General features: G+C 53.3%; 1 protein-coding gene across 1 annotated transcript; it reads right to left on the reverse strand.

The window, feature by feature from the left end:
• Positions 1-562: 562 nt before the first annotated feature.
• On the reverse strand, positions 563-9,549 carry KRT71 (keratin 71). The gene is made up of 9 exons (XM_059682993.1): positions 9,057-9,549; positions 6,511-6,725; positions 5,751-5,811; positions 5,175-5,270; positions 4,669-4,833; positions 4,355-4,480; positions 2,872-3,092; positions 2,175-2,209; positions 563-1,374 (listed from the first exon to the last, which is right to left on the reverse strand). Exons 1-9 carry the CDS (start codon positions 9,501-9,503, stop codon positions 1,163-1,165), a joined length of 1,578 nt encoding a protein of 525 aa, XP_059538976.1. The 5' UTR covers positions 9,504-9,549; the 3' UTR covers positions 563-1,162.
• Between the last annotated feature and the right edge of the window lie 3,193 nt (positions 9,550-12,742).

The raw sequence follows: 12,742 nt of genomic DNA on the forward strand, positions 1-12,742 counted from the left end.
TGAAATTCACAGCCTGCCTGACCCCCAACTCACTCCACCCCAGTTGAACCTCAGGTTCTAAAAACTTGTTTCCTGTCTTAACTTTCCAGCAGAGAGGCTCAGAGTGAGGGGCCCCCACCCACTCTACCCCCCAGAAGGCCAGGCCTCTGAGCAGAGAGGAAAAGGTTGAACAGATGCAGATTCCTGTCTGCCAAGCCCCCGTCCTCCCTCCAGGGAAGACCCAGTTCTTAGAGGCCAGGTCCCTGTTAGGAGCAGGACCAATTCTGCCATTGGGCACAAACCAGGTGGCACACACCCTTCCCACGTGACTCCTTCTTCTCCAACAAACCCTCCCCCTCCTTCCAGACTCTGCGCCATGCTCCTCTCCCTGCAGCCCAGTGGTGTTCGCAGCCCCCCTGCCATGTCTGCTCTGGGAGGGGCTTCTATTTCCACTCTACAGGGAAATTAACCTAGTGTGATATGTGTTCTGTTTGTCCCTATGTGTCTGTGGAGTGTGTGGGGCCTGCTCGTGTGAGCATCCTAGGGGAGTCCATGTACACAGCGATCCTCAGAGAGACCACCATCAGATTGTGCTGTTTATTGAGGATGCAGTGGGAGGGCCTATGAGAAGAAAGAAGTGAACGGGCCTCCTCCTCTCTGCTTCTGGGCGCAGAGAGTGAAGAGAGACGCTGCACTGTGCTTGGTTTCATTCAGAATGAGTTGCGAGTCTGAGCGGGTTAGGTGGGGACTAGGCCTCTCAGTTGTTTGTCCTTTAGTCCTCCTTTTCTTGGACAGAGAGACAGCTCCTAGCGCAGTCAGGTTCCGGGATAAAGGTCCCAGTGTGAGAGGGGCCTTGGTCTGAGATCCAGGGCCCAGACAGAGTAGTTGGAGGCTGGGCCAGAGCCCGGAACCAGGGTCTGAGCTGACGGCATGGCTGGGGGACCACAGCCAAGGATGCCAGGCGTGTGCAGGGAGGAATTTCACAGGGTTAGTCGTCCACACCTGTCCAGGCTCCGGAAGACACAGGTTGGGAGAAGTGAGGTGGCCAAGGCCAGAGCCTGGGGTACAAAAGCAGGGCCAGCAGGGTGGGGGTGGGGCTGACAGTGGGCTGGGCAGAGCACGTGTGGGAGCCAGAGCCCCTGCTGGGGACACAGGGGTGGCAGGAGGGCATGGGCAGCCCTCTCTACCGACTGGCTTTCTTGGAGGGGGCGCTCAGGCTGGAGCCCTTCCCCAGGGTATCCTTGTAGTCACTGGTGCTGCCCCGGCTCCGGGCATCCCCTCCACGGACGCTGCACACTCCAGAGATACAGCTGCCGCTGCTGGCCACGTAGCCGCCACTGACGGAGCTGGGCCGGAAGCCATAGCCACTGCTGCCACTGGTGCTGCTGATGATGGCTGCAGGGGAAGAGCCGGTCAGCACCCCTCAGCCAGAGCTGGGGGCTCCTCTTGGAGCAGTGGGTTGGGTGGGGGCTCTGATCACAGCTGACCCTGCACCGGGGCGGGGGGGAGGGTTTCCCGAGACATCTTCACCCATATCATGCCCTTGGCTTGCCCAGCTTATACCCACTCTGGCTGCTGCTTAACTCTCAGAAGCTCATATTTTTGGTCCCGGCACCAATGTATCCACCTGTCACTCTGGACACTACCCTCTGCCCTTTCTATTAACCTTTTCTGCTAAATTTCCCATCCCCCAACCTCCCCTCTCTGCTAACTGTCCCACAGATGGACTCTTCCAGAAGCTCTAGTTTAACACTCTTAGCCCTACTGAGAAAGAAACCTAGAGATCTAGCACTGTCAGCTGGACCTCCAAGGTCCCCCGTTCACTAATTCCAGCCGCTCTAAGTCCTTAGCCCAGGTCTGATCACAACTTGCAGACGTGGCTCCCCAAGCCTCGCCTACACCCATATTCATTTTCTTGCAACATGTCCTTTGTTTCCCCATCCCAGTGGCATGTCTCCCTGTTCCTAGCTGCCAGCCCCTGGGAATAGTAGATGGAGTGATAAGGAGAAAGGAACCCTGGGCTGGGAGTCAGGAGGCCTGGTTTCTGACCATGCCTCTGCTATCTGGCTCTGTGATCTCAGGCAAAGGTTTTTCCCTCTCTGGGTCTCAGATTGCTCATCAACACACAGGTGTGACTAAGCCCCTTTCCGGTCTGCAGATTCTGCAATTTTAGGTCCAAACATACAAGTACTTACAGATGCTGACAGGGGAAGGATATTCTCCTGACATCCTGTTAGGGAGAGAAATAAAGTGAGAGCACGCAATCATGCAACCCACAATCTATTAACCTTAGAGCAAGTGCCTCCACTAGCCTGATGTGGGTTTCTAAGCCCTATGGGCACCTATGGAAATTCCAGGTCTTCTTTGGCACAAGCGGAGCCTGAGAAGTTGGGGAGCTGTCCCTTAATATTTGTGGTAACCAGGCAGCAACCCAAGTCAAAAAGTAGTTCTTGTGAGGTGCACACATAGGGGTGGTATGCACACTTCCCAGGGGCCAGGCCTAGGCACTGAGCCTTTCTGTCTCCTGAGAACATTGCGGAAACCAGAATGGAACATCTTCCACAAGCTCATCTTGTACCTGGACAGGTAAGGAGCATGAAACAAGAAGACTTAACATAGCAGTGAGGTTTTTTTTGTTTGTTAGGGAGCAGGGGGAGTACACTCAGGGAGGTTGTGAGGGTTGGATGAGTTCGTCTACATAGCACAGTGCCTGGTATGAAGTAAGTACTCACGCCCATGTAGGGATTGTTAATAACTATTACTATTATAACTATTCAGTCATCACTGCCCCTTCACTCCCCAAGAACTCATCTTTTCTGGGTTAGGATGTGTTAGGCTTTCTCCTGAGGTCCCCCCGCCCAAACCCTTTCCTACTGAGCACGCCCCCCTCACCGGCACTCCTCGCTCTCCAGCAGCTTGCGGTAGGTGGCGATCTCCATATCCAGGGCCAGCTTCAGGCTCATGAGCTCCTGGTACTCACGCAGCATCCGGGCCAGCTCCTCCTTGCCCTGGTGCAGGGCAGCCTCCAGCTCGTCCAGCTTGGCCCGGGCGTCTTTCAGGGCATTGTCCCCCCGCTGCTCGGCATCGGCGATGGCCGTCTCCAGGTTGGAAGCCTAAATTGGGAATTGGAGATGTTGGAAAACTGAAAGGGGTCATTGGAGGCACTTACATGCAAATACCACTCATTCTTTGAGATTCTGAGCAGAGATGACCACCTCCAATCTTCACACCTCTTGCTCCTCTTCTAGGCTGGGACCCTTCTGGCATCAGCAAGTCCTTCCTTAGCTCTAGCTCCACTCCCCTGTGTTTAGATGTTGGTGGTGATAACAAATAGAGTGCCTCCTGCCCTCCTGAGATGATGGCTAATTCACCACCACTTCAGTGAATGCAAAGACGTTTTACTTGGCCAAGGATACAAAATGAGTGAGAGTCACATTGGCTTTCTGCTCTTGAGTTGTTTAAAGTCTAGGAAGAGAGATCACTGGAATACAGTGTTACAGCTACGATGACGGTGCCTGACCAGGTACGTGGGGCCACAGTGAGGGGACAGGGAAGGATTCCCCAGGACCTACTCCTATTTCCCAAGTACTTACCATCTGCCTGGCACAACACTCAGCCCTTTATCCGCTTTTTATACACCTAAACTTATCTAGTCCTTATAACACCCTGTACAGTGAGGACAAGTGACTTGCCTAATGTCTCAGAGCTACTAAGTGTTAAAGCTTGTCAGAGAGTGGGAGGAGCACTGGACTCGGAGTCAAGAGACCTTGGTTCAAATCACAGCTCTGCTGCTTACCAGCTGTGTAACCCACTTAACCTCTCTGAGCCTCAGTTTCCTCATCTGAGTCTTTGTGAGGATTTAATGTGATACAATTATAGGAACTGTGGCTATTGTTGTTATATACCTGTACCTTGTCTTGCCATCTACTAAAGCAGTGGCTGCAGCCTATATGTCAGGCACCATACTAGATGCTGGAAAAACAATAGGGAACAAAGCAGCCAGCTCCCTGCCTCCTTCAGTCCAGTGGAAGAAGAGACGGGCAGGTGCAATTATAGAAGTGTGACAAGTTCAAGCAAAGCACCAGTGCCAAGAGAGCACATTGATTGGGACAGGGGGACAGGGCGCCTGGCACCACACTCAGCCTGGGGGATGAGAGAATGCTTCCTGGGGCAGGGGGTTCCAAAACAGACGTCCTTGGCTGAATAGGTACTGAGATACCCCAGGGATGTCTGCTCTAAATGTTTGAGGCAGTGACCTCATCTGGCCCCTTTCCTCTCATGGGTGGAGATTTTGGGAAGTTGCCATCCTCAGCCAACTCATCTCCCCTCCAATTGTGCCCACCTGCCCCAAGCCACAGGCAAACTGACCCCTCACCTGCTTCTTCACATTCTCAATCTCTGAGCGGATTCTCTGGATGAGCCGGGTGAGCTCCGAGATTTCATTCTTGGTGTTTTTCAGGTCGTCCCCATGCCGGCCAGCTGCCAGCTGCAGTTCCTGGAACTGGGGACCCCAGAGCACAGAGCCAAGGATGAGCATGGTAAACATGGTGTGGGAGCACCTGATGTCTCAGGTTGGTGATGTCATGGGGCAGGGCACACTGGACACTTGACTGGACACTGCCTCTGTCCTGGGAATGATAAGACCCAGCCCTCATACTTGCTGAGGCTGCCCTCTCAGGCCCAGCTCACCTTGGTCTGGTACAGGGCCTCGGCCTCGGCCTTGCTCTTGTGGGCAATCTCCTCGTACTGGGCCCGAACCTCGTCTATGATGCTGTCCAGGTTCAGGTCCCGGTTGTTGTCCATGGACAGGATGACAGACATGTCGCTGATGTGGGACTGGATCTGAGTGATCTCCTGCAGGGAAACAAGGATAGTCTCAGGACTTGACTGTCAAAGGCCAAAACCTACCCCAAAGAAGGTGAGCAAATCCTGGTGATGTCAAACATGAGGTTCCCAACCAAGGCTTGGCAAGTTCCCTCTGGGCCCCAGATTCCTGCCACCATGGAGCCAGGGCTGGGTCCATTTCCTTCCCACCCAGAGGTGGAGATTGAGGAGCCTCTCAGGGCCGAGGTGGGAGGTGAATGACTAATTGGGGGAACTCCTTGAGATCGAGGGCTCCATGATCTCCCAGCCCCCAGAATAGAGTTTGACCCACTGGCTGCCCTCAGAGGGGTAGAGTGAAGAGATAGACTCACGGCTTCAAAGAGACACTTGAAGAACTTGATCTCCTGGTCCATGGAGTCCACCTTGGCTTGCAGCTCCACCTTATTGGCATAAGCTGCGTCCACGTCCTGAAAGATGCCCCAGCCATCCCCTGGTCACTGCCGGTGCACCCAAGGAGGCAACAGCTGCCCCAGCCTGGGTGCCCTGCACAAGTGAGTGGCCCCTCCTCTTCTCCTTGAAGGGCCCATGGAAAAGGAGAGGAAGGAGCATCCTGAAACTCTGCCCCATCAGCAGGGATGGGCACCCCTAAAGGAAGGAGGCCCCAGCCCATCTCTGTGATATATGAGCAGACTCTGAGGCTGCAGGGGGAACCTGTGTGTCACCCTCGGTTGCTCTTCACTATGGACAGACCCATCTATGGGAAACATCAGCAAGGCCATCCTCCTCCTGCCTTTGTATTCTCTCTTCTGAGTAGTTTTTCATCGCAGTTCCCTGCCTTCGCCTCACTGTTTCTGAATCAGCTCACGTTCTCTGAGAGAAGAGCACACTGCAGGCTCAGCATCTCCGGGTTCCAGGCAGCCTGGACTCAGGGCCTGCCTCCCCCTCACCTTCTTGAGCAGCACAAACTCGTTCTCTGCAGCTGTCCGCCTGTTGATTTCTTCCTCATACCTGCGGAAATGCCAGAGCGGGGTGTTAATATGTCTCACTGAGAAACCTCATTTGCCCAGGGAAGACCCTGAATGAGGAGTAGTATGCCTGTCAGAGGGCACAGGTGCTGAGGGGCTGTGGAGTACTGGGCCAAGGGGGCCAGCCAGGCAAGGAAGGCTTCCTGAGGGAGGAGACCTGGTAACCAAGTTTGGAAGAAAGAGATTGTTAAAGGTTCAGCTTCAAAAATGAAAAAAGAACATGTCGAGTGAATGTCCTGTGGGAAATCCCAGAGGAAGCAAGAAGCAATCTTCTCCCTCGACATTTGAATAAAGCCTTACAAATGAATGGGAGTGTTTCTGGAGTTACTCCTCATAGCAGTTCTGGGAGGTCGATGGGCTTAAACGCCTTTTACCAATGAGGACACAGAAGCTTGGGGAAACATAGTGGTTACCCAAGGTTTCCCTCACCCTAGAGCCGGAGTCAATCCTCTGACCACTGTCCAACTAACTAAGCTGGACATTTGTCCCAAGTGTCAGGCCAGAGGCTGGAGGGGCAGAGAGCAAGTTCTGGAGTTTTGTTCCAGAGGGTGATTCTGCTTCAATGACACTGCCCCCCACCTCCAAAAACTTTAAGCTGGGGTAGCTGCCAGGGCCCCAAGGGCAGGATGTGTTCAGAGGGACAGGGCAGCTGTTGAGCTGCAGGGGGCCCCTTCTCGCTCACCTCTTCTTGTAGTCCTCCACCACGTCCCGCACGCTCCTCAGCTCCGAGTCCAGCCTCACCCTGTCCCCCGACAGCGTCTCCAGCTGCTTCCGCAGGCTGCTGATGTAGCCCTCTAGGACGGGCTCCAGGTTGTTCTTGCAGTTGTTCAGGTCCAGCTGCTGCAGCAGCTCCCACTTGGTCTCCAGCACCTGGTTCTGCTGCTCCAGGAACCGCACCTAGAACCCGAAGCCCAGAAACTGTTGAGCCCCCACAGAAACAGTCACACCTGTCGCTCACAGGGCACTGTGCAAAGCTCTCTAGCCCTCACAACAGCTGCATGAGGTAGGCGAGTCCTTAACCGTATTTAATGGAGAGGAAACTGAGGCGTAGAGAAGTTTAGCCTCTTTCCAAGATCTGATGGTTTAATAAGTGGTAGGGCCAGGACTAAACCCAGACATGGGTCCCATAACTCATGCATCCAGTCGCTTAGAACCCACTGTGGTCAAGTCAGCACAGGACAGGGATGTGCCTGAAGGTGCCAGGACAGAGTCAGGCTGGGTTCATCTTTGGGACGGTTGACCTCTCTGAAGATTGGTCTGCTGTTCATTTTATAACACATCAAGCTCAGCGAGGCTCAGTGGCCCAAGAGCTTCAGTTATTCTAAACTCCTGAGAGGCCCCAACTCTACTGGGCTCATGGCTGCTTCCTCCTCCCCTTGTCCTGCTCCTCAGAACCATTTTCTCAATGGACAGAGGGGGCTCCTGCTGCCACCATGGCCACACTGGGCCAGGGCCCTAACCAGAGGAGGTGGATCTGCATATGCCTCTCTATTTGGGTTGGGGTAGGGAGGAGGAGCACTACTCTTTAAATGAGGTTGAATCCCTAAAGTCAGAAACACAGGACCTTGAGAAACAGTCTGGGACTCAATGTTGGGACGGGTTAGCCACCAAACAGCTTGCCTCCAGCAGGTCAGCCAGCATTTGGTTTGGTCTAACGGTTAGAGTCACTCTAACCAGTCCTGACTTTTTCATGTATATCCATAAGGCTGAGCATTAACCACAGAGTAAACCCTACACCGAGGACACCACAATACATATCTAGACCACACACTGGACACCCCTGGATCTCTGAGAGGATGTACTACCTTCTCTGACTGTATTCTTCTGGAGACTAAAATCGTTTGGGAACTGCCCAGGCCTTTGAACCTGCTTTCCTCTCACCCCAGTCATACCACCTTTGTTCATAGAAGTGACTGTCTTTGTGTTTGTCTTTCTTCCCATTTCTCCAGACTTCATCCTTTAATGGTATTTGACCAGCCCAGCCAATGTTCAGTTCACTCCCATCCTCCAGCCCCATACCTCAGAGCACCTTGATCTTCCAAATGACTTAGAGAAGTAAGAAGCCACAGCAGTGGTGTTGGCCCCTTAGGTGAGCAGGGGCAGCAGGGAATCCTCCCTTGAGCAGGAGATGAGAGTTGCAAGGAGTTGGGGGTTCGAGGGTGCAGCTATGCTCTGGTGGCTATTGACCATCTCAACCACTGGCTTTGTCCTGGGCTGACCTGTCCTTAGTGTGTTACTGTGATGCAGCCATCATGGCCCTCAAGTCCCTAGTACTTGGTGTGGAAGCAGGAGGCTGAGTGTCCAACCTCACCTTCTCTCTCTCAGATGACCTTGGGCATGGCCTTCATTTCCATACTTTTGCTGACTTATAAAATGGGAGCAATAATCTCTTATCTACCGAAAGTCAGGGGCCTGTCTAGACTGGATGATCCCTTGAGGTCTCTTCCAGCCCTTTGATGCTCTCCTTCCCCTAGCTCTCTGGAGATTAAAATGATAGTAACAATAGCAACCACTGGGAGTATTTAGTATGTGTCAGGCATTGTGCCAAGATCTTCCTGTGCATTTTCTTTTATAAACCTGATAATGACCCCAAAAGGTAAGTATTATCTCCATTGTAGAGACGAGAAAACAGAGGCACCGACAGGATAAACAACTTTCCCCAAGCACACAACTGGTAAGTGATGGGCCAGGGTGGAAGCCAGGTCTGACTTCCCCAGCGCACTATTCTGCTTCGAGAAAGGCCTCAGCCAACTGAAACATATGCCCTGAGCAGAGCCACCGGGAACGACCAGCCCTGATGCTCCTGAGCCAACAGTCGAATGACTAGTGCACGAGATCAGCTAGTTATGGATGGGAGGCCAGCTTCCCTGGTTACTCTGGGGCAGATTCCTTCTCCCTGGGGCCGTTTTCTGCACACAATCTGCATAGACCCAGGTTTAGCAATGGCCCCAATCTAGCCCTTGAGAGTAAGAAGCAGGATTATTCTCTTGGGCTCTCCTGCCACTAGCCCTGATAAGCCCCTGCCAGTAGAGATTGACCTGCCTCTGCCTTTTCTAGGAAAAGACTACACAAGGAACCTTACACAAGTCACACTGATGTTAGAAAATACCTGTCTTGTCCACAATAAGTCCCTCTTCATCCTTAACTTCAGTTTCTCATGCTGTAACAAAAGCTCACATCCCAAGAAGAGACACTGCCTACAGAATCCCCAGGTCCTAGCAGACCCACCTTGTCGATGAAGGAGGCAAACTTGTTGTTCAGCACCTTGATCTGCTCCCGCTCCTGGGCACGCACTTTCTGGATCTCAGGGTCCAGCTCCACATTGAGGGGGGCCAAGAGGCTCTCATTGACAGTGACCTGGTGGATGCCTCCAGGCGGGCACACAGTTGGGCACACAGGTCCCAAGACCACACTGCCAAACATGCTGCCAGCAAAACCGCTGGCCCGGCCCCGGCCAAATCCATAACCTCCACTCTTCCCGCTGCCACTGGCCACGTTGAAGGAGATGCCCCGGGAGCCCCCCAGGCTGTAGAGGCTCCGACTCCCAAAGCCCCCGCTGAGCCCTTTGCCCCCTGCCCGGAAGGAGGGCGAGCTGCCCCCTGAGAGCACAGCGGAGCAGCCACTGAAGCCCCCCTTGGTGGCAGCTCCCGACTTGCAGGTGAACTGGCGGCTCATGCTGCTGGTGGAGGCGGAACTCAGACTCAGGAGGGAGGAAGGCAAAATCCCACACGGGTTCCACAGGATGCTGCGAGGACCAACAGGTGCCCTTCCTTATATGTGCTTGGCACTGGGGCTTGTGGATGGGCAGTGAAGAGCTTAATTCGTGGGTTTGGCGTGCCTGGGAGCAAGAAGTCATTTTCTCTATGCTGAGCTAGAGACCAAGCCCTCCTCACCTCTGAGACAACATGAAACCTTCAAAGTGCTGGGCTTGCAAGCCTTGCTCATGTAATTTGGGTCTTATCTAATTAACCTGTTGTCATAGGGCAATTTGCCGCAGGCCCAGCCTCTCCAGGGGGATGTCGCTGGCCCTTCATCCCTATCCTGATTCTCTGGGTTGTGGGCTTCCTCTCGGGGGCTCAGGAGGGTGGGAGGAGGTGGGCTGCTCTGGACAGAGCAGGCCACAGGGGAGACAGAGTATCTGGGGACTCCAGCCATAGCGGTGCCCTCCTCTTTCCCAGAAAGGGGCAGATCATTAGGCATGCACCCCTCCCCCACACCTCCAGGAGGCACAACCCACCAATGGCCTCTTCTCCTAACCCACAGAGACAGCAGCTCTCTCTGCTGGGCTATTGGGGGTGGGGTGACCCTCCCGGCTGCATGGGGCATGAGCAGCCCAGGTCAGAGTCAGCCATGGACACAGGGGGGCCACGCGCTTCTGCAAGTTCTCCAGAGAAAGGGTGCCCACACTTTCCTTCTCTCAAACTCCCGCAATAAGGCAAGAGACAGTTGATGTCTAGTCCTTCAAGCACTAGACAGAAAGAGGAAGAGGAAAGGAGGATGGAGCTGGGGAAGGTGGCCGAGAAATTGAGGGAGTCAACTGAGAGGGGAAATGGGAGGACAAAGAGAGGCTTGCTCAGAGCCTGGAGGTTTCAAGGGAAGACTCCTGGTGGAGGGAGATGGGTCCCATTTGATCATTTGTCTTTCCTTTGATGTGTAGGACAGGAGCATGTGTTTAGAGTTCAAATAGAAGAAACTGCTGTCAAAGTGAGACTGAACTGCTGCATCTCCCCAGACCCATGGGAGCCAGGAGTACAGGCTGGCGGGGGCCGGACTCCCCAGTGCAGGCCTCCCGAAGAAGGTGACCCAGCGAGCATGATGCCATCCTGCTCCAAATGGTCCTGTGGTCCCTGTGATCCCTGTCCTAGATTCTGCCTGCTGCCCCTCTATACTGTGTTCCCGGCTCTGGGGTGGGTCCTGGTTCTCGCACGTGACTGCATTGTTGCTGTGGCCCCTTTTCTTCCCCTGGAGATTGCCCTTGCCCAGAGATCGCTGCTGGGCCCTGTGACTCTTGGCTGGCAGTGACCACAGGAGGGAGAATAATTTGGAGCCAGGCTGGAGTGGGGTTCTCTCTCACTTTGCTTAGGGGACCTGGAATCCCTTTCCCCTACCATTTTGTCTTCATGGCTCTTATTGAAACCATCAGAATTTCTATTTCCTACCTTCTCTCTCCATCCCTCCTCATCGCTCCTCTCCATCTTCTATCCATCCTTCCCCCTCTCTTTTGCCAGCTCTCGTTCTATTGCTCCCCCACCTGCCCTCTTCCCAGGGGTCTTCCTGGGTCAGCATAGCCCAGGTCTGCACTCTCCTCCTCTCCCTCAGCCCTTAGCATGGTCTTGGTATGTGCTGGAAAGACAGTGACTCTGTGGGCAGCTGCCATGAAGTTCCTCTGAAGGCTGTGTCACATGTCATTTCATGTCATGTTTTTCTTTGTAAAGAAAGTAGAGGTTCTCTAGATCGAAGACCATCTAGTATACTTTTCCCTCCCTCCCTCCTTCCCACTCTCCCCCTCTCTTATGTTCTCCCTTCAATAAACCTCTGTTGAGCCAAGTCTCTTGGCTTGATCCACTTGTCAAATATTTACTAGCTCTTACCAAGTGCTGAGGGGGGCAATGCAAAGTACCCTGCCATCAAAGCACTTGGTTTCTGCATCCCTCCAAATACGGTGTTCCTGGGAAAAGCATCTCATCAAGCTATTAACAAGTCATTAACACCTTATCGTGAATTAATCAGATCCTGGCTATTAGGTATGAAACACCCAATGTTGTTGATGAGGATGATGATAGAACAGGAAGGAGGAGAGTTCTAGGCCACCCACAGGAAGGGTGGGCCCAGGTGGGGCTCCTGGGCTGCTTGTATTTTTTTGCTGGAGGGAAAAGGGGAGGGACAGAAGGAAACCCGGACAGGGCCACAGTTCACTGAGGTTTCCAAGGCCCTTCCCAGGCCTTACTGAGATTTAGGGAGACTCAGGGGCAAAATGAGACAGAGCCCCTTGCTTTGGGAGACCTCTTGGGCTGGTGGAGGATGTGATCTACTGTATTTTAGCTTCATTTCCCTTCATGCCTTTCCGGGGATCTCCCAACTTTCTAGGTGGGAATGAAATTCTGAGCGATGCTTAGCCAGGCATGGAAATGTCTAAGCTGCAGTTTAACTCCCTTGTGAAACAGTGGAAGGGAGTGTGTCCGAGCTATCAGAAACATCTAGCTCGGGCAGTCAAGGGAAAATTTGAATTGTGTATTAAATAAATTATGTTTTGTATGTCTCTTGGTTTCATAGGCAAAATGTTTAATTTGGTTCGCACAATTTGTAACTTTGTAATTTCATTTCTACCTCTATGGTGATGATCACTTTGCCACATTTGTTGTGATCCCTTGGCCCCAGTAGAGACCTACTTGCACCCCCTCAGTCTTCTGGGGTCTGAGAAGCCTCCAGAGAAGGTCTTGGAAAGTGATGGGCAAGAACATTTAGTCCAATCCAAGATGTAATTGCTGAGTGAGAAGAAAAGGGAATGCACAGAAGAGAGGCAAGACCTGAGGACACTGAGTCCAAAAGGACTGCCCAAAGGAAAGGGTTTGAATTCGAGTCCTTTAAAGGGAGAGGGCTTGGGTGGACGGGCAGAGAGGAAATATGAAAATGGCCCAGACTGCCAGGAGAAAGAGTATTGAGGAAAGGACCTTTCGGGCTGAAGTCATCATATGAGTGAAGGGTGACCATGGGGGGAGGGACCCTAGGTCCCAAGCTGTACATGGGATAGGGCAAGTGGTAGGGGGCCACTGAGGGCTTGTGAGCCAGGCAGAGTCTGAGCCACACGTGTTCGAGGAAGCAGAATCTAACTGCTGTGTGGGTAGGAGCAGGGGGTGGGGGTGGGGAGAGGCTAGAGGTGCTGAGAGAGAAGCAGGTAGTGCTCTAAGGAAATA

Source organism: Myotis daubentonii, chromosome 2 (genome assembly GCF_963259705.1).
Source record: "Myotis daubentonii chromosome 2, mMyoDau2.1, whole genome shotgun sequence".
In the NCBI taxonomy this organism is placed as follows: domain Eukaryota; kingdom Metazoa; phylum Chordata; class Mammalia; order Chiroptera; family Vespertilionidae; genus Myotis; species Myotis daubentonii.